This window comes from Globicephala melas, chromosome 14, assembly GCF_963455315.2.
Source record: "Globicephala melas chromosome 14, mGloMel1.2, whole genome shotgun sequence".
NCBI lineage: Eukaryota > Metazoa > Chordata > Mammalia > Artiodactyla > Delphinidae > Globicephala > Globicephala melas.
The window spans coordinates 40,479,695-40,502,090 of record NC_083327.1 but is presented as its reverse complement, the minus strand read 5'-3'; the positions used below and the strand labels follow the sequence as shown (position 1 = coordinate 40,502,090).

Sequence of the window (22,396 nt, the reverse complement as noted above, 5' to 3'; positions counted from 1 at the left end):
ATCGAAGATGTGTTCTGAAGGTGGTTCTGACCTAGTATAACACTTGTTTGTATTTTACCTATACATTCCCCTAGTGCCTCTACTGCTTAAGTAACTCTAATAAGATTTGAAACTTTAAGCCAGTAGGAATATAGTCTGTGATAGCCTACTCAATTCTTTCTCTGATCATGAGGTCTGCTATCTGGACCATATTGTCATATTGTCATGGTTTTGCCAAAGTATTTTCAGGAGTAGAAGATTTAAAGTGTATGTTTACTTTATAGATATATTCAGTGGTAGATACAGAAAGATAGAGTATATCAAGTATGAATATGGTTAAAAGGGATATGTTGGAGACATTTGAAAAATTATTATTTTGTATGTGAGCTGAAGAGTAGAGTTGCATTTTTAGTCAATGAGTTAGGGTTTTTAAATGCTTCATTTCTTATTATGATAGGGAATCTGGCTTTACACTATTTGTTAGTCACAACTGTTTCAGAGTGCATACCATCTTTGAATTTTAATTTGGTGTGAGAAACCTAGAAAATCCATACAATTAAAGGTGTTAGAGTAAATATAAATTTGCAGTAATAGTATAACCTAACAAATTTAAAAAGTAAATAAAAACCAGTGTTTTGGACTTCACACAAAGAAGCATTACATCATCAATGAGGTTGGTGTTTTTCATTGTGATTGATTTCATATCTAGAACAGTGTTTTAATTATGTCATTTGAATACTAGAATTTAATACAGAAATAGAGAATTTAAATAAAGTCACCAAAAAGATGACTTATATTGAGGAATTGCTTTAAAAGGAAAGGAGAAAAGGAGCTAAATATATTCATCTTAGCAGAGAGACAGTTGAGACATAAGTTTATAAATATTTGGAACTTGTAAACACCAAGGGAGGAAAGATGTATTTTAATTTTACAGCAGGATATAGCTAAGAGTAAGAAGATGAAATACAGGATGACTCATTTTTATGGGATTACTATTCTGGTAGGTTGGAAGAATGCCAAGATATAGTTTATCTCTTTTTCAAAATTATGAGCTTCTTGGGCTTCTCTGGTGGTGCAGTGGTTAAGAATCCGCCTGCCAATGCTGGGGACACGGGTTAGAGCCCTGGTCCGGGAAGAGCCCACATGCCTCGGAGCAACTAAGCCAGTGCGCCACAACTACTGAGCCTGAACTCTAGAGCCCGTGAGCCACAACTACTGAGCCCACGTTCCACGACTACTGAAGCCCGCATGCCTAGAGCCCGTGCTCTGCAACAAGAGAATCCACCACAATGAGAAGCCCACCCACTGAAACAAAGAGTAGCCCCCGCTCGCCTCAACTAGAGAAAACCCGTGCACAGCAACAAAGACCCAACACAGCCAAAAATAAACAATTAATTAATTAATTAATTAAAAAATAAAGATACTACATGTGGGGGCAATTTGTTATTAATAGACACGTAAAATATACATAGCCAACATGTCATAAACAGCCTACAGCGCTGTTGAAAATCCAGTAAAAATTCTGCCTGAACCAACGGTGTGTCATAAGGAAGAAAAAAAAATATTGCCAAACCAAAACTATGTAGTTTTGCCAGTTAATATGCCAAAATCACCCAGAGTCATTTATTACACATTTCTCTGGAGCTAGAATGTCTGTTGCTTCATTTTAGTTAATCAGCAAGTCCCAAGTTTAAACAACATTTATCATCTCACAGATTCTATGGGTCAGGAATCTAGGTGTGGCTTACTTGGATTCTCTGTTTCAGAGTCTCTTTGAAAGGTTGCAGTCAACTCAAGTCTTGATTGGGAAGAGTCCACTTCTAGTTCACTCACGTGGTTATTTACAGGATTCACAGGCTGATGGGTGGAGGCCTCCTTGTTTCCTTGTTACGTTGACCTCTCCATAGAGCATCTCAAAACATGGCAGTTTTCTTTACCAGAGTGGCAAACTTGAGGGCGAGAGAGAGAATGTGTGTTAGCAAGATGGAAGTCACAGTCTTCTGTAAGTTAATCATGGAAGTGACGCCTCATTACTTTTGCTGTATTCTGTTCATTAGAAGTCACTAGGTATAGCCTACACTCAAGAGGAGTAGTTACGTAAGAGTGTGTATACTGGGGGTGGGGATGATTGGAAACCGTGTCTGAAGCTGCGTACCATAGAGTCTGAGAGGCTTTTAAATGATGTTTGGATCCTGTTATTGTCCTTTTAAGTTAGTTATAATATGGTATAGAAAATGCAGGAAGCCCCCTGCTTTCATATATAATTTTTTCCATGTATAAAAATTGCTTGTGTAGTAAGAGTTTCGGGATAGTTCTAGAGAGTGAAAAAACATTATAATGTACCAATTATTCCTTCCCTTTTACGTTCTTCAGTGATTTATTCCCAGAATTTGGTATATGTTCCTTACTTTTCCCCTCCTCTTCTCTTCCCTCCCTCCTTTCCCACCCTGCATTGAACCACAAGTTTAATCCACTTAAATCTGGAGGGTGTGTTCAATTGAGATCCAGGATTTTTCACTTTGAACATACCTAGAGGTTCTTTCTTTGTTATGCAGTCTGAGGCATATGCTTATCACTAATATTAGTACTTTTTTATTTCTATTTTTCTTTTTCACACACTTGTGTAAAGCAAAAGTAAAAATGCAAAGGAAACTTTAAATGATAGCAAAACCTTTGTTTTCCAAGTTTGGTAATGCTGCTGAGTTGTAACAGCTAGCTGACAAGCAGTGAAAGGACAGCATGAAATATAGTCCTTTAGCCAAAAAGAGCATTTGAAGACTTTTTAGGAACAGCACAGTATGAAAATCCAATATGTGAAGTCAAAGATGGCCCTCTGTTTTCTACTCAGCTGGAAAAAAAGTGCTGTGCTGTTCTTCTTTGTGAAAGTTTGATTAAAATAAATGCTTGGTTGTTGGAGAATTGTCTAGAAATCTCTCTTTGCCTCACAGCTTCTCTTCATAACTTGTGTGACAAGGAGATGCATCAAGTCTTTAATTTTGTCTATGCTAAACAGGGCCTGATAAGGCAAATGTTTATAATTCAAAGAAACCCTTAAAATCTTACTGTAGCCATCATGGCAGCATTTTGCAAGCATTTTCATAATGTTTTAGAGTTTTAGCTTTGCTTAGTTCTTATGATATGGGAGCTTTGAGATCCTAGATTAAAAAAAAATTATTTCTGGACTTCTCTGGTGGTGCAGTGGTTAAGAATCCACCTGCCAATGCAAGGGACACGGGTTCGAGCCCTGGTCCGGGAAGATCCCACATGCCACGGAGCAACTAAGCCCGTGCGCCACAACTACTGAGCCTGCACTCTAGAGCCTGCGAGCTACAACTACTGAGCCCACGGGCCACAGCTACTGAAGCCCACGCACCTAGAGCCTGTGCTCCGCAACAAGAGAAGCACTGCAATGAGAAGCCCGCGCACCGCAACGAAGAGTAGCCCCCGCTCGCCGCAACTAGAGAAAGCCCACGTGCAGCAACAAAGACCCAACACAGCCAAAAAAAAAAAAAAAAAAATTTCCAAGATAGTTAATCTTGCTACTTAAGCCTCAGTTTACTCATTTGTAAAATGGCAATAATGATAAGTGCTTTATATTGTTGTTGATTCCATTGTCTTAGCTCCAGAGTTCCTGAATTCTTCCTGATTTCCTTTCTGTAGAAGCTTCTGTCCATTCTTCTGAATATCATCAGCAGTGCAGCGATGCCCTTTCTTTTAACCACTTGCTTCCCCAGAATTCCTGTAGCCTGATGCTCCTCCTAGCCACTTATGCTTTACAGAGTAGAGCCCTACTGTAAATATGTGAAACATGCTTCTTGGTGTTTAAAAAAAAAAAAGTAGCCCATGTTTCATCTAGTTTATATTTAAATATTGCTAAATATCTTATATTTTAAAAAGTTTTAAAAAACTGGCTTAAATAGATCAAAGTTAGTGTTTCACTTAACTTTTCATTCTAACAATTCCATGCTAATCAAATGACTTATTTTTCATTTGATTTATTAACGTTTCACTTGACAAATTGTGACAGAAAGCAGCATTTATTTCAGTATGATTTAGTCACCCTAATTTCTTTCAGAATGCAGAGCTAACAATGAAAAAAGTTAAGTATGGCCTGGTTATCTTCTAACCTTCAATTTTAGGTGATTTTGGACAATTACAGATCTTGTAATCGAATCACACTAGGGCTTTTGCTGGTGACCTTTGGTTCCTAACTAGTTCCTTAGAGCTGGTCCTCCACAGTCTGTGGCTCAGCTGCTCATGATGGCAGCCTGAAGACCTTTGATGGTAGTCGTGTCATCTGTGTACAGATGCTTCTACTGCTTCTATACAAGGCCTTGTAAAGATAAGGTATGGTAGTGTTTCTTACAATGCTCTGGATACTGTGACACACAGCTTACAAATGTAAGAAGGTATTATTGAGGTGTGTTCTAGATACGGGGCTGTGATTCTTTCTGGCATGTCAGCTTTTCCATCATCCACACCATAGCCCAGTAACCGGAGCTTGCAGCAGAGCCCTGCACATCTGCTGGTTTGAGTTAGAGCATAGTGCTCTACCATCTGTTTGACAAGCAGGTGATACACACTAAGAATCATACTTCTAAGAGGGCCAGCTTCAAAGGGGACGTGGTTTGACTCACAGTGGCTTATGAGGGCTCTGAAGGTTCAGCTCGGCGACAGGGCTCTTTTGATGATCCTGACTTTAGTATAGTTCTCTTAGCCTGTACTGACAAACACATTTCTAGAAGGCTATTTGCCAAGTTAACTTCATAGTCCCTAAAAGGGTATATAGTCAAGATATATTCCACAGTGACAGCAATGGCAGAAACTGGTTAGGAGTGAAGGCTTACAGAAGGAGCCCCAGTACTTTGAGGCCTATGTTTAGAACTGAAGAATCAATTCAGACATCCTATTTTATTAAATTAATTTTATTGAAGTAGAATTTATGTACAATAAAATATACCCATTTTAATTACAAATTGATGAATTAGGACAAATGTGTATGCTACCACAGGCATTCTATGTGACCAACACCGTAGGATGATTCAAGATCCCTTACTGAGAATGATGGTATCTTCGTCAAGAGGGGATCTTGCATTTAAGGACTGATGATTCGTTTCACTGGGAGATTATTTATGATGGTTATTTTGTGTGATCATATTTTCAACTAAGCACACATCTGGGTAGAAGTCTTCTGTTGGTGAGGACTATAAGTCAATTAAGTATTGTTTATTTGCCAAGTGTGCTTTTGTTCTCATAACCCTGGCCTGGGGTGCATCTCTGAGAGACTTAGGTTCTAAGCCTGGGTCTGCCACTGTGGACAGTGGACTTAGTTGAGGTTATAGGTTTTTTGTGTTTCTTCATGAGTAAAATGAGAGGGCTGTTTGATAACTTCTACCTCTGGCATTCTTAATTTCTCATGATAATAAGAATGAATTATTTGATTTGAATGTGACTGTCACAAATGTAAATGGAAAACTACTTTCTACCAGTGTTGCTTCTCTGCAGATGGATTGTACTAGTTAATGAACAGGATATCATCTGTGAATACCTTTGTAGCCTTGTTTCCTGGCCTTGCTGTCAGTGTGGAATATATCTTGATTATACTGTTGGTGACCTTGAAGTTTGTTAGGTAAATTGCCTTCTAGATACATGTGTTTGTCTTGCATAAAGCTTTTTATAAAGGCTGCTTTTTATTGGTTCTTGTTAGAGAAAAGAAAACCTTATCTCTGCTCTTCAGGCCTGTAACCACTCCTAAAAGGCAAAGACAAAGAAGTGCATTGTTAACTGTTGTGCAGAGCTGGGCTGGCAGCTGTTTACCATGAATACCGAGGTTTAATTAACATAAGTACCCGTTACAGATACCTCTAGACCATTTTAAGGTAAAATGAAATTAATCACAGCCTTTAGTATTATAGACTGCTCATTTTAAGACAGCCTACATCTAGTTATTGATACATAATTTCTAACTGGGAAGGAATTTTCGCTGAGAAAGAGCACTTTAAATAGTGGTTAGGTTCTCTGAATACAAAGGCCTATTTAACCCACAGTACACCTAAAGTATGACACTAATAGAACTATGGAACCTAATGTCCATTTTTCTGGATTTCTGTGGGGGAAGTACTGGTTTTTAGACCTAGAATGTTTGCTTTATAAACATATTTCGTCCTTCTAAGGTGTTCCAGACAGTATGCTGGGCACTGGAAATACAGGGATGGGTAAAATACAGTCCCTTTCCTAATGAATGCGTGGTGGGGAAGATACACATAAATTGATAATCATAAAATAGTAAGGTTCAAAAGAGAAACTGTAAAGTATGTTCCGGGATTAGCTATGCATAAGGTACTGAGAGTACAGAAGCATACCTAACCAGTTGGGATGGGGCTCTCTTGGAGGACTGAGCTGAATCTGAAAGGATGAGTAGAAATTTATAAGAATGACTTGGGGGACGTGGGTGGGGAGAACATTCCAGGCAGAGGGGACAGCATGAATAAGGGAATGGGGTAAGAAACTGTGAGCGCTTTGATATTACTGGGGCAAAGCAAAAAAGTAGTGAAAGAAGAGGAAGAAGAAAGAAGTAGGGACCAGATTACAGTGGATCTTAATTGTCACGTTTAGAAGCATGGGTTTTTCCTGTGGTCAGTCAGAGCTGAGCTGGTCAGGTTTTTGCTTGAGAAACACTACTGAGACAGGGATGTGGAGAATTGGTTTGAGGGTGCAGGGATAGCAGCTTTCTCAGGCTGTTGTAATGAGCTGGTTGAGAAATGATGAAGGCCTGAATCAGGTCAGAGGTAATCAAGATGGGGGGGGAGATAGCAGATAAATCTTTAGGAGGTAAGATAATCAGGCCTGAGGATTGGTTAGATTTTAGGAATAAAGGACAGGTGTTCAGACTTCTGCTTTTGTTGATTGAGTGACTGAGAAGGGAATACTATCAGAAAGAGAGACAGTGAAGATTCAGTTTGAACAAGTTGAATTTGAGATGATTGTGGAGATAGCCAGCATACAGTTGACATATCTCTAGATATATAGAAGCTTAGAGACCTAGAGGTATAGATTTTGGAGTCATTGGCATATGAGGGATTGTTGAAACCCTGGACTGAATTAAAATTAGGTCTTTAAAAAATCTATATTCAGAAGTGAGCCTGGCATATTTCATGGTAAGTGCTCACTCTGGTTTCTTAACAATTTCTTTCAAAATTGAGAACTTGCCTACCAAAGGACGATGAATACTGAGCATTGGCAATTTTCATTCATTCATTTAATTGTTCATTCATTCAACAAATCTGTTTTTTTAATTGACATCTGCTGATTGTTTTATTTAATTTTTCACTTTAAAAACAAGACCAAAATCAAAACCTCTGAACTTATACTTTTCAACCTGAAAGAATCAAAGAATATAGTTATAATTCTAAAGCAGCATCAATAAAGCAAGGGTTACTCTTATGAGTGTTAATGGACTATACTGAAAGAAGGTAAAATATAATACTCTTATTTTGTACTTACTTTGAAATGCTGCCACTGAACAGATGTTTATTCTGAAAGATGCTACTCTGAAGTTTGCAGACTCAAATACTGATAATCGTTACGTAAAAGTAAATTTATGGAATAACTAGAAAACAGACTGAATTGGAACCTGTGGATAGTTTTATGATATTAATTAGCAACATTTTTTTAAAGATATAGAAAGCTATTGTTTTAATATAAATTAGAAGTTTTAAAACCATCTCCCTTTAGTGCTTTCAATTATCACATAAACCAAAGACCCAAATAATTTCAAATGATCACAGATACTATTTAGGCAAAAATTCTCATGTGTCAGTACTTTTAATGTTGTGCACATCAAATTATAGTAAAAAATGACTATAAAGATGCAGCCCCTCTATTTCCATGAACAGCACACTGCATTACAGTAAACCGAGCTTATATTCAACCATCAAATGTGGTTCTCCCATTATTTCATTTTGTGACGGGTCATTAAGAATATCTTCAAGTCCAATAGTCTCATCATTACCCCTCAAGATATCCAATGAAAGGTTTGAGCTGGGAAGAAATGGAAGACACTGAACCTGCTGCACTGCCTTGAATTCCATTTGTAGTTTTAGTGGAGCAAATAGACCCTGGATGTTTCTCAGTGTGGAAAAGTTCATTTTATCTTGGTTGAGCTGGAAATTTTTTTCTGTTAATTCGAGAGGATGACTGGGCAAAAGTTCATTTTTCACACAAGAAAAATCTTTTCGAAGAAGATCATGACTTTCAAAAGGTCCACTTGCTGAAAGTTCAGTAACTGGAATACTGTCCTTTAGCTGAGATCCAAGTCCTCTGGCATTCACCTTCAACTCGCTCTGCGAACCCATTCAACAAATATTTATTAAACGCTGTATGCCTGGATTTCAGCAGATACATAAAGTGGTGATAGAAATATCTTCCCTGTCCTTTAGGAGGTTGCAGTCACAATAATCAGATTCTCTATATTTTTAAATCCTTTACTGTCAATGAAGTTATTTTAAGAGGTAAAATTATGATAGACTGATGCTACTAGCAAATGACTATTGTGCTTAAGAAAAAAAGCATGTCTCTCACTCTTAGTTCTTTGTCCTGTTTGTTACAATACAGAATCTTATTTGTTCAAGGTGAACAATGGAGAACAGTGTAAAGAAAGGAACATAAACTGAAAATTTTCTCCTGGGAATGTACTTCTGTATGAAATGTGACGAGAGTCATGCCACTTCTCTATTTAAAGAAAAGAATAGTTGTAGCCATTAATATTAGGCTAGCACTGTTCATTGTTCAGAAACTAGTCCAGTTGATGTCTGATTGGTTTTTTCCTATTATTCAGGATTGTAGACAGTTGTGTTTGTTTTTCTGTCTTCTTTACTGGTGCTGATGAGAGTCATCTTGTGGGTTTCATATTTTTGTTCCAAATGTCCTGGTGTAGGAAATGTAAAGCAAATGTAGTAGGATAATTGTATATCTTTAGGCTGTTCTATTTATGATGTGCCAATTAACTGAAATAAATTTAACCCTGTGAAAAAAATTGATTCTATAAAAGGAAAAAGCAAATCTAGAATACATGCAAAACATCATGAATGTACATTCAAGAATTAACTAAATTCTGCTAAAATATAGATATTTCAAGAATAATTTCTGAGTAACCATACTGTTTATCACATTAATTCCCTGACTTTTGCCTTTAAAATACAATTTAACTAAAACGAACCCTGCAGCCTTGATTTGTCTGTCCAATTTTATTGCTGATAACTTGAATATGAGACATCCAACTCCTGCCATTTCTACTGTTTCTATGGTAACTAAAGTGTGCAAACCCAGCAGTATCACTTTCTTTCACAGCTGGCATTTTGTGTTCACAGTAAGAAGAGGGGTTTTAGTAAAGCATAGTCTGTGTTAACTGGGATGTAACTAGGTCAGAACAATTTTGGTATCCTTTTTTCATTCTTTTAGGTTTGTACGTGTGTGTGTGGGTGTGTGTGCATGAGCTGCAGTTTCCTTTGTTTTTTAATAGCATATACCTTCACTTAATTAATCACTGTCAAAGTTAGTCTTTTGAAAATTCAGCATAATATCTGTAAACACAACTCAGTGTGGAATCTTGAGGGTTATATGGAGTTGTTCAGAGACTTGCCCCTAGCCCTGTAGGTCCTTGAGTATTTCCCTTAAGAAGAAGAAAATCGATGTGAAAATGCTTTGAAAAGTTAAATGCATTTTATTTATTTTATTTTCCATTATGATTTATTACAGGATATTGAATATAGTTCCCTAAGTTAAATGCATTTTCATGGTGATCATGTTATTTATTTTGCTGTTATTGTTGTTATTTTGAAACATCAAGTATCTTATGACCATAACACATTCACTCGTCCTGAAGGGGACAGATAAATCCCAGTTAAGAGGTGTGCATTAAAAAATGATTCCCGGGCTTCCCTGGTGGCGCAGTGGTTTAGAGTCCGCCTGCCGATGCAGGGGACACAGGTTCATGCCCCGGTCAGGGAAGATCCCACGTGCCGCGGAGCGGCTGGGCCCGTGAGCCATGGCCGCTGAGCCTGCGTGTCCGGAGCCTGTGCTCCGCGACGGGAGAGGCCACAACAGTGAGAGGCCCGCGTACCGCAAAAAAAAAAAAAAAGATTCCCTCTGTGATTCAAGATTTTTACTTGACTACAGGAACCCTTCTCTATGGATACTGCCCAAGCTCTAGGTTCCTTTCTCAGACTGTACAAAAGAGCTCACAGTCGCTGCTCCCCTAAACCATGTCACCACTTCTGCCCTCATCTCAGGCCTCACTCTTAGAGCTTCTATGGGCTTCAAGTAGATCACGTCAAAGGTATTCTCTACTGTCTTCAGAACTAGCTAGATCCTCTTTTCTCTCTCTCTCTCTCTCCTCATTCCATTGTGGTTGTGCTCATATTCATATTCTCTGTTTCCATATGGTGTGACTGCAGGAACTTCTAATAAGAGCTAACAGTGGTCCAAGATGAACTTCCTGCTTTTCTCCCATTCAGCAGCTCATAATCTATTTTCATTTCTTATACGAAGCAATTTTTGTTCCCTTATATCATGCTTTGTGTTTTTATCTTATATATTTATTTTAAAAGGATTTAATTCCTAAATCCAAAATTTAGGAATTGCGAACAGTGTAACAAATGGTACATAAAATGGTTTATTTGATGATTTTACAATTTAAAAAATTGTTGTATCCCAGAGATTCCCATTCTCACTAAGGCCTTGAAAAATGTACTCTAAATCTGCCTTTACCTTTTTTCCACTTATTTGGGTCTCATTTATTGTGTCTAGCTTCTGTAAATGCACAGAAATTATTTTTTCTGTGTCACCAGTGACCTTCTCATTGTCCCAAGGTTGCCTCTTCTCAGCTTTCATTCTGTTGCACCTGAAGGCTACCTCTTCCTTTTTAAACTCTTAGCTTCTAGAACCCTATGCTGACCGTTTTCTTACCTTGGATGCTCTTTCACCAGTTCTTTCACTGGCTCTTGTTCTTCTACCCTTTATTCCTCTCAGCATTATTTTTTTCTTATATTTTTAAAATACCATTTATCTACTTGTAAACAATACCAAAATATACAAAATCAAACATTATGGAAATATATAATATAGTAGAAAATGGTAATCTCTCCAAACCCTGCTATCAGAGATTGGGCAGGATATATATAAAATAAATTATGCAATTTGTAAAAATTATGGGTAAGATGGATAATATAACAAAACGATGCTAATTCTAGTCATGAAAAACCTAGTCTTTCCGAGCCCCCACGTCATTCTGTCTGACCGGCACCCCTCCCTAACCTTTGCCCCACCCCTCCTCTGCTGCCCCTGGGCAAACTCCCCTCCTCTCACGTTGACTGCAACCGCACTGACCTCCTTGCTCTTTCTCCAGTGAGTCACCCTGCCAGCTCACCAAGGTTTTTCCTCACTGCTCCGAACACCATGATCTTGCTCTGCTGCAGATCTCGTGGCAGCCCTCATCAACTCTCAGAGCACAGGCTAGACAGTGCTCAAGAACCCATCCAGGGGCTTCCCTGGTAGCTCAGTGGTTGAGAGTCTGCCTGCCGATGCAGGGGACACGGGTTCGTGCCCCGGTCCGGGAATATCCCACATGCCGCGGAGCGGCTGGGCCCGTGAGCCGTGGCCGCTGAGCCTGCGCGTCCGGAGCCTGTGCTCCGCGGCGGGAGACACCACAATGGTGAGAGGCCCGCGTACCACACACACACACACACACAAACCCATCCAGTTCTGCTACCCAAATGACTTGTGCCAAAAGCAGAACCACTGCAAACAGCAAGCGAGCACTACCTAGGGTTTCCTTCTCTTTAGAATCATCAGTGCCTTACCACTCTGTTCTCCCCGATGCCCACTGTTCTCCGTAACGTGTCTCTGCTTTACCTGTGCCTCAAGCCTTTCAAGTTGCTCTTCCCTTATTACTGCACTTTCTTCACGTCTTATCCCAGATGTTACCTTCTCAGAGAGGCATTATGTAAGTAATTTAAAATTATGCTTAAATGATGTTGGAAATAACACCCTGTCATCCCACTCCCAACAGTACCTATCCCCATTCCTTGCTTTATATATTATCTTAAAAGGCATAACAGTCAAGAGCCTATCCCTTAACTCAATAACTGGAATATTACCAATAGCTTGCTTCTATTTATGTTTTTTCCCTCATCCTGTCCTCTTGTCTCCTCCCAAGAGGTAACAAATATCCTGAATTTTGAACCTATTATTCACTCCTTTTAAAAAATAGGTTTATCACATTTGTTTCTATGCCTGAACAGAACATTTTTTAGCTTTGCTCGGTTTTAAGTTTTATGAAAATGGCATCCTGTGTATATAGTCTTCTAAAACTTGCTTTTTTTCTCTCAACATAATGCTTCCAAGATCTGAACATTTTTTACTTTTGTCTGTAATTCAGTGATTTTCACTGCTGTTTTAAAATTCATTGTGTGACTCTACCACGATTAATTTCTCCATTTTCCTATTGGCTAGAAATTTGGGTTGCGTCCAGATTTTTTTTTTTTATTACAAACTGTGCTGCTATGAACATTCTTTGGTGTTTCTAAAAATGGAATTACTGAGTCAAAGGGTATGCAATTGTTCAGTTTTGCAAGATGATGCCAAATTGTTTTCCAAAAAAGTTGTACCAATTTATTCTCCCACCAGCAATGTATTGGAGCTCCCCTGAGGTACTTCCTACTCAACTGTTCTTAATTTTTAACCAATTTACTAGGTGTAAAATGGTATCTCACTGTGATTTTAATTTGCATTTTCCCCATTATTGATGAGGTATAGCATCATCTTTTCATATGCTTAGTGGTTAAACATTTTCTTCTTTTTGTTAAATCCCTGTTTGGACGTTTTGTCCATTTTTCTGTTAGCTTGCTTTTCATATTGATTTGTAGGAGTTCTTTATTCTGGATACTAAACCTTTGTTACTGATAAGTGTTGCAAATACTTCTGCCTGTCTGTGCTTTGTCTTTTTATTTTCCTTATCTTTGATGATTGGAAGTTATTTTAATAGACAAATTTATGTCTTTTCTCTTATGGTTATTCTTTGTATCTTGTTTAAGAAATTCTTCCTCACCTCAGAAAGATATTCTCCAGGTTTTTTTTCCTCCAAAGTTTTAAAGTTTTGCTTTTCACATTTAATTCCTTAATCCTCCTGAAATTGTTGTTTATATGATATGAGGTGAGGATTCATTTTACTTATTTTTTTCCCACTTAGATAACCTGTTGTGCCAGCACCACTTATTGATTAGTTCTTCCTTTCTCCACTGATCTGAAGTTCTCTCTCAGTATTTTGGTTCCATCTGGGTTCTCCATTCTCTCCCATTGATCAGTTTGTCTATCCCTGTACTAGAACCACACTGTTTAATCACTATAGCTTTAAAATAAATCTTGATATAATGTTTTGAGCCAGATTCCTCTCCTCATCCCCTACCCCTAACACTTTGTGAATATCTTGGCTATTCTTAGCTCTTTGCTCTTTCACATACATTTTAAAATCAGCTTTTCAAGTTCCACAAGGAAACTCTGATGGAATTTTGATTGAAATTGCATTGAATATACAGAGAAGTATTGGGAGAATTGATGTCTTTACTATATTGAGTCTTCTTATCTATTAACATGAGCTCTTAATTTATTTAGAACTTCTTAATATCGTTTAAAACAAGGTTTCAAGGTGTTCTGTATAAAAATCTTATAAATCTTTTGATATATTTATTCCTAGGCACCTTATACTTTTTTGTTGTTGTTGCTATAGAAATGCTGTCTTTGAAAAATTATATTTCCTAGCTTTTTTTTCCTGATATACAGAAATACAGTTGACTTGTTCATATTGTTCAAGTAGCCAGACGGTCTAAACTCTCTTACTTTTGCTAATAATTTGCCTGTAAATACTCTGGGCTTTCTATGTAGATAATTATATTATCTGAAAATAACAATAGTTTTATTTTTGCCTTTCTAATATATATGTCTTTAATTATTGTTTTATAGTAATAGACTTATAGTACAGTGTTGATTTTAGAAGTGTTAATAGTGGGTATTCTTACATTATTCCTGATTTTAAAGGAAATGATTTCAATGTTTCTTTCTTAGTTTTTGATATATACCCATTATCAGGTTAAGGAAGTTTTTTCTAGTCTAACTTGCTGTGAGTTTTTACCATGACTGGGTGTTAAATTTTATGAGCTGCTTTTTCAGCCTCTATCAAGATAATTAAATCATCTTTCTTCTTTAATCTGTCACTGTGGTGATGGACTTATATAGATTTTCTTATATTAAGCCATCCTGGCATTCCTTTTTCTGGATTTGGCTTATTACTATTTTGTTTAATATTTTTGAATGGAGTTGGCCTGAAGTTTTTCTTTCTTATCCTTTTTTGGTTTTTCTGTCAAGGTTATACTGGCTTTCTAGAATGTGTTGGGAGTATTCCCTCTTCTTCTATTCTCTGAAAACGTTTGAATAAAATTGAAACAATCTGTTCATTGAAAATTTGGAGAACTTGCCTCTGTGATCATCTGTTTTCTTGGTAGCAAGATTTTTCTTTTTAACATCTTTATTGGAGTATAATTGCTTTACAATGGTGTGTTAGTTTTTGCTTTAAACAAAGTGAATCAGCTATACATATACATACATCCCCATATCTCCTCCCTCTTGCGTCTCCTTCCCACCTTCCCTATCCCACCCCTCTAGGTGGTCACAGAGCACCGAGCTGATCTCCCTGTGCTATGCGGCTGCTTCCCACTAGCTATCTGTTTTACATTTGGTAGTGTATATAAGTCCATACCACTCTCTCACTTCGTCCCAGCTTACCCTTTGGTAGCAAGATTTTTAAGTCCAGTTTTACTTTATTTACTACTTCTTGGTTTCTTCAGGTTTTCTAATTCATTTTGAGTCAATTTGTAGGTTACAGTTTCTTGAATTTGCCTATTTTGTATATATTTTTAAATTAATAGATATAGTTTTTTAATAGGGTTCTTTTATCTTTCTAACCTCCACTGAATCTATAGTTATGTTTCTTTTTAAAATTTGTAATATCATCTATTTGCACTTTCTCTCCTTTTGATGTAGTTGTCCTAAAGGCTTCATAAATCCTCTCTTGTTCATAAATTCCTGTCCTTACCTTTATACTTCTACTTTCTTTTGTTTTAGTCTGTTGAATTTTGTTTTGTTTTAACTTCTTAACTTAGGCACATAATTATTTTGAGCCTTTCTTCCTAACGTAAATATTTAAGGCTATACATTTCCCTTGTAAGTTCCACAGGTTTTGATAGGTCATACTATCATTTTTCCATTTCTGAGTATTTTAAATTTCTTCATACTTTCTCCTTTTACCTTTGAATAATTTAGAGGTATTTTTACATTTCCAAATATATGGAGTTTTAGATTTATACTTTTGTAATTGACTTTTGAGGGGGGGCTGCATTGGGTCTTCATTGCTGTGCGTGGGCTTTCTCTAGTTGCGACGAGTGTGGGCTTTTCATTGCGGTGGCTTCTCTTGTTGCGGAGCATGGGTTCTAGGCGTGTGAGCTTCAGTAGTTGCAGCACATGGGCTTCAGTAGTTGTAGAGCGCAGGCTCAGCAGTTGTGGCGCACAGACTTAGTTGCTCCACGGCAAGTGGGATCTTCTAGGACCAGGGATCGAACCTGTGTCCCCTGCATTGGCAGGCTGATTCTTAACCACTGCACCACCAGGGAAGTCCCTGTAATTGACTTTTAACTTAATTTCATTGTGGTCAGAGAACATAGTCTGTTTGATAACAATTCCTTGAAATTTCTTGAGACCTGCTAGTACACTAACAATATTTGTAAATGTTCCATGTATGATTGAAAAAAAAAATGTGTACTCTCTAATTAAAAAGTTGTGTATATGCCTGTTAGATCAACTTTGTTAATTGTGTCCTTTGGATGGTCTATATCTTACTAATCTTTTGTCTGCTTGACATATCAATTATTGAGAAACGTTTGTTATCCTTGGTCTTTTCCCTCCCTGAAATTATATCAAATACATATATATTTCAAGTACATAATGAGTGTTAGGAGTGTTCTCTCTTCCTGGTGAATTGAATCTTGTATCATTACATGGTGACCATCTCTACTCCTATAATGCTTTTGTCTTAAAAGCTATTTTGTCTGACATTACTATAGTTGATTCTTTTAGCAGTTTGCCTGCTCTTTTAAAGCTGAAATACTTTCAGCTTTCATGGTCCTTCCACTCAGATGGATCTCTTGTAAATAGTATGTGAATGGATTAAAGTATGTTTTTAGCAGGAAAATGTATTGTTTTAGTCCTTAGGCCTAAGCTAGGAAGTTTTTCCTACAGAAAGGGTTTCCTTTTGCTTCTTCTGGTTTACTTTAGTCCCCATGGGAGTCTTGACTGATTGTCAGGGAACAGGCTCAGTTTCTTCACCTTGCTGGTGGTCCAGGGTTCAGTGTCCCCAGTGAAGTGTGTTACTGGCATCTGCTCCCAGGTCCATCCTGCCTTTCCTTCCTTCTCCAGCCCTTATTTGGGGGTGGGGCTGGGGTTGTTGTAGATATCCTTATCTCAGTGGTTCCCGAGACGTTTTGGCACCAGGGACCAGTTTCATGGAAGACAGTTTTTCCATGAATTGGAGTGGGGAGGATGGTGCAGGCGGTAATGCGAGCGATGGGGATCGATGGGGAGCGGCAGATGAAGCTTCGCTCACTTGCCTGCCGCTCACCTCCTTGCTGTGCGGCCGGACTGGTACTGGTTTGCGGCCCGGGGGCTGGGGACCCCTGCCTTATCTCTTGTGAGATCAAGGATCCTTCAAGGAACGTTTCTTAGGCAGCATATATATTGTTGTTCTGTAATGGCAGGGTCTCCTAGAGCACCTACTCAGCCATAATACCAGATGCGGAAATCTCTTTGTGTTCTCCTTATTTAATTTTTATCCACAGTACTTATCAATACTGATGTACTGTACATTTGTTATTTATTGCCCTTCTCTTCCCACTAGAATGTAAGCTCCATGAGGTCAAGGATCTTGCCTGGTTTTGTTTACTACTGTATCTCTAGCATCTAAATCACTGCTAGATACTCAATCAGTATTTGTTGAATGAGTGACTATGGAGGGAAGTGAAGGTGGTGCAAAAAAGCAATGCCAAATCTTGAACTTTTCCCTTGAAATGCTCTTATGTGTTGCTCCATGACCATTGTCACAAGTTAGGGACCCCTTACTTTTCCCTTGACTATTGTAACCACTTCCAACTGGTCTCTGTCTCTACTTTGTGGTCCACCTTCCCTTCTCAGTTCATCCTTCACAGTGCTACCAGAGTTTTTTTCCTAAATATAGATCTGATTGTCTCACTGTCTTGTGTCGGCTTAGCCTATAGCATAAATTGTAGTTTCTTTAATGTGACGTTTAATTTCCAACATAGTTCCTAGCCTTTGGAATGCTCTACACTGAGCATTCTATGCTCTAGTCAAAATCAAAATACTTGTAGGCTCTCCCAGTATGTCATGTCCCTGGGTTTTCTTTGTGACCAGGCTCTTACTTTTAGGGTTCTCTAAGCCTGAAAAGTCATTCTTCTGTTTATGCTTATCAAAATCTTAGGCACTCTTAAATTCATCTAAAGTCATCTCCTTCCTAAAGACTATCCTGATATTCACTGAGAAGAATCATCTATTCCTGGCAATTTATTTTGCTGTTTTGGTACTTTCTGTAATCTGCCTTGTACTCTAAAAAGTAATCTGTCTGTCTTTCCCTACTAGATATTAAACTCCTTGAAGTCAAGGGCTTCATGTTTTATTTCTCTTTGTTTCCTGAAAGTCTGCAGGACAGTGTTTTATACATAATGGATCTTTGATAAATAGTTGTTAAACTTGAATTTTGAAGGTTTGGTTTTTTGTCTGATGCATTTTTCTCTTTCTGCTACAGTAAACTAATCTTGTCTCATGTCTTCAATTATCACACTCCAGTGACAATTACTTTCAAATCTAAATCTTTGGGTTTCCCTGGTGGCACAGTGGTTAAGAATCTGCCTGCCAATGCAGGAGACACAGGTTTGAGCCCTGGTCCAAGAAGATCCCACATGCTATGGAGCAACTAAGCCCATGCGCCACAACTACTGATCCTGCGCTCTGGAGCCCACGAGCCACAACTACTGAGCCTGCGTGCTGCAACTACTGAAGCCCATGCACCTAGGGCCCGTGCTCTGCAATAAGAGAAGCCACGACAATGAGAAGGCCGCGCACTGCAATGAAGAGTAGCCCCCGCACCGCAACTAGAGAATGCCCGCATGCAGCAGTAAAGACCCAGCGCAGCCAAAAATAAATAAATAAAATATAAATTTATTTTTTAAAAAAATCTAAATCTTCCTATTTCCACTCCCCTGGCTAGTACAACTAGGCCTCTCATATCACTCAAACTCAATGTGCCGTCTCCTTCTCTTTGTTGTTCCCCCTCCCAAATCAGTACCTCTCATAAATTTTCTATCACAAGGGCACCATTCTTCCAGTCACATAAACTCAAAACCTTAATGAAATCTTTATCACCCTTTGTCTTAATCTTCTGCCTTCAACTAGTCACAAAGTCCTGTTAATTTCTCCTTTAAAATGTTCCTCAGCTCCATAACTCCCTCGTCATTTCAGCTGAGAAGTCCTTGGATGAAGCGCTTATCACCTTACACCCAGTTCTGATACCTCCCTCTTTCCTGTAATCTCACTGCCTGTAATGTGTACAAAGGTCCGATTACTTCACCTGGCAGTTAAGACTCTGCAGGGTCTAGGTTCATTTTACCACCTCCAACATGAGTCCTCTGCCTTCTGTCAAGTCAGACTTATTACTCTCTCCTAAGCTTGCTTCGTGCATAGCCCTTACCTTTCTTTTTTTTTTTTTTTTTTTGGTACGCGTGACTCTCAGTGTTGCAGCCTCTCCCGTTGCGGAGCACAGGCTCCGGACGCGCAGGCCCAGCGGCCATGGCTCACGGGCCCAGCCACTCCGCGGCATGTGGGATCTTCCCGGACCGGACACGAACCCGTGTCCCCTGCATCGGCAGGCGGACTCTCAACCACTGCGCCACCAGGGAAACCCAGCCCTTACCTTTCTTCTGCTCTGCCATTCTAGCTTCTGTTCATTTTTCAGGATCTGGATGATGGACATAGCCGCTGCCCCACCTCCAGTGAACATTTCCCTTAACAATGGAAGCTCTTGTTAATCAGTTCCTTCTTTGAACTTTTTTTTTCTTTAATGCTTATTGTTTTCATTGAAACTTTAAAAAGAGCTGGAAAATTGGAAGAGATCTTAAAAGTAATCTAGTTTAGCCTCTAACCCAAGATCTCAGTCCTCTCCATAACTCATAATTAGCATTACCTTCTAGAATTATACAAAACTTCTGATATTTCTTTCTACTTATGTAGTGAGCATCTGGAGGTTAGGAACTTGGTTTACTGTGCCTTTATTTTTCCTCTTAATTCTTTGTATGGTTAGTATGGTTGGTTCTTTCTCCCTAGAAGACACTAAAAATATATTCATTGATTAAATAAATGAATCATAAATTTTTCTCTCCAAAGAGTTTACAGAGGAGACTTACTTGCCGAAAAGTGTGTATCTTCACAGTTTCTCTGTTTCCAAATGTCTACAAAAAAGGATGACTTAAAAGATGCTGGATACATTTGCAGCCTACTCTTTTCTTTATATAGCTCTGTATTAGCCTTGGCTTTTATTTTCCTATATCTTGAGATTATATTTGGAATTTCTCACTTTTACATGAACTATGGCTGAAAATGTGTATGAATTTTAATGGAGTCTGCTGAATGTTGACCATGTTTTCCTATAGTAGTAGCTTAGAAATATTTAGCAAGGAATATTCCACTTGATTCATTTAAATGAAGGTAGTTATATTGTGGCTGGAAATTTTATGTAAAAATTTTCAACCACAAAAGCCCTTTATTGTGGGCAGCAATAGGACAGCTTATAATTTGTGCAGGTTTAAGAATTATTCTTACTCATTACTTTTGTGGGGTAAATAGAAATGATAGCTTTAATTCCTTTGTGATTTTTTGTATGATATGATTTTGAAAATAAGATGTTTCTATAGCAAGGATGTTTTTGGAAAGTTAGTGCTAACTTCAAGTATGTCAAATGCTTTAACTATATAGAGGGTACTTGATATTCAATTATAGTTTTGATGAAAATCCAAAAGTGATATTTTCATATTATAAGAACTTTTTTCCATTTTAGAGCATGTCAAAAGAATAAATATAGTAATTTGAATGCTCTATTTTTATTTCTAGAAACCAGCAAATATCCTAGTAATGGGAGAAGGTCCTGAGAGGGGGAGAGTCAAAATAGGTAGGTAATTATTTCTAAAATAATTTACTAAGAAACTGAAGTGACTGCAAAGATGGTTTCCCTTTTTAATACTCTTATTTAAGTAGTTAATTTAAAAATTAATTCCTCATAATATTTGTAGAAAAGATGTTGGGAAATGTAGATAGATAGTTTGTAAAATCCCTCAGATTTATTCCCAAAATAAGGTTCTATAATTCTAAGCTGAAGCAAGCAAAAAATTCATTCCCATACAATAGCCCAAGTGTGCGTTTATGCTACTATTACTGTCCTGCACAGTCACCCTAAACATAATCTCTGAATCTTACTTTTGTCTCAGCTTTACCAAATGTTTCCCGGAATACATCCCTCTCACCCTGACCTAGTACATACAGATCTTCACATATACCTCCCCCCGCCCTCCCCTCCCTCCACCACATGTCCTGTGCCAGGTACCAACATATCTTTTCCAAATGAATGTATATATTTATAGACTCTCTTGCTTGCCAGTCTTAGATTAAGGCACTGGCAGAAGTCTTGTCTCTGTATTAAAAATTTCTTTGCAACTTGAAAGTTCTGAAAGAAATTGGCATCATTTATACCTATGACATATTTGGGGAGAAAATGAGCTAAGAAATGCTTTGTTCTAATTTCTTACAATAGAACTTAACATTTATTGATGTCCAATGCTTTTTAGAAAGATCTTAAAGTAAATTTTGTTTCAGCAACCTGCTTTCTTTGCTGTTAGAATATATCATGGTCGAAGTGGTGCGGAATTGTGCTAACTTGACATACTACAAATTCATTCTGTCCTGCTTCAACCAAGTGTGCCCTGCTGCTTGGTTTTCTACTTCTTCAATTAATTCACTAGCCCAGTTCCTGAAGAAGCTGTTCTAAACCAACTTTTCTTTCTTTAAACCTCTACTCTGACTTTACTGAGATTGAGTCATAAAAAAATTCTGTTGTTGTTAGTTAAGAACCAGGTGGCTGCTTTCCTTCCCTTTCCACTTTCCTTCCTCCTCCCTCCCATCCCCTTTCTACCGCTCCTCACTTTTCTGTTTCACTCTCACACTTTTACTTGGAGGCATTTATTGAGTACCTAGTTTTTCTAGACCCTCGTGAAAGGGAAATAAAGGATGGTTCTTCTATGGGGGACACTAAGATAGATACTTTCAAATGTTATCTCATTTGCTTTACACAACCACCCTCTATGGTAGATACTGCAGATAAGGAAAGCTGGATTTAGAGAGACTGTAGCTTACTCAGCCTTTCAAAGGAAGGACTTGAATTCCAAGTCTGGGGTCTCTTTCCCTCCAAACACTGCTGCCTAGTGATATCGGAGTTATCTGGTATGACCTCACTGACCACTTTTTGTCAGCACAGCTCTGCCTTTGAAACAGTCTCAGAGAAAGAGTGTCTCTTTCTCCTAAGTCCTATCTGATGTCCTTCCTAGCTTCTAAATATCTCCTGCTGTACTTGAGCCCTTCTTATTACAGTATCTCCATTCTCTCCTTCTCAAGTTTCTCCTCTTCACCTTTAAACATTCATAATCCTCACCCCAATTTTTTTTAACATCTTTATTGGAGTATAATTGCTTCACATTGTTGTGTTAGTTTCTGCTGTATAACAAAGTGAATCAGCTATACGTGTACATATATCCCCATATCCCCTCCCTCTTGCATCCCCTCCCACCCTCCCTATCCCACCCCTCTAGGTGGTCACAAAGCACCGAGCTGATCTCCCTGTGCTATGCAGCTGCTTCCCACTAGCTATCTATTTTACATTTGGTAGTGTGTGTGTGTCAGTGCTACTCTCTCACTTCGTCCCAGCTTACCCTTCCCCCTCCCCCTGTCCTCAAGTCCATTCTCTATGTCTGCGTCTTTATTCCGGTCCTGCCCCTAGGTTCTTCAGAACCTTTTTTTTTTTAGATTCTATATATATATATGTTAGCATACAGTATTTGTTTTTCTGACTTACATCACTCTACATGACAGTCTCTAGGTCCATCCACCTCACTACAAATAACTCAATTTCGTTTCTTTTTATGGCTGAGTAATATTCCATTGTATATATGTGCCACATCTTCTTTATCCATTCATCTGTCGA

At 38.2% G+C, this 22,396-nt stretch overlaps 1 protein-coding gene and 1 pseudogene across 2 annotated transcripts in view; one reads left to right on the top strand and one right to left on the bottom strand.

Annotated features, from left to right (window-relative positions):
• CDK19 (cyclin dependent kinase 19) overlaps positions 1-22,396 on the top strand; it is a 179,655-nt gene that overhangs the window by 135,325 nt on the left and 21,934 nt on the right. For both annotated transcript variants that reach the window (XM_030882833.3, XM_030882834.3), the window contains one exon: positions 20,257-20,314. In XM_030882833.3, coding sequence (XP_030738693.2) covers positions 20,257-20,314 — 58 coding nt within the window. The remainder of the gene's footprint in view (positions 1-20,256; positions 20,315-22,396) is intronic.
• Positions 7,851-8,333, bottom strand: LOC115866868 (proteasome maturation protein pseudogene; annotated as a pseudogene).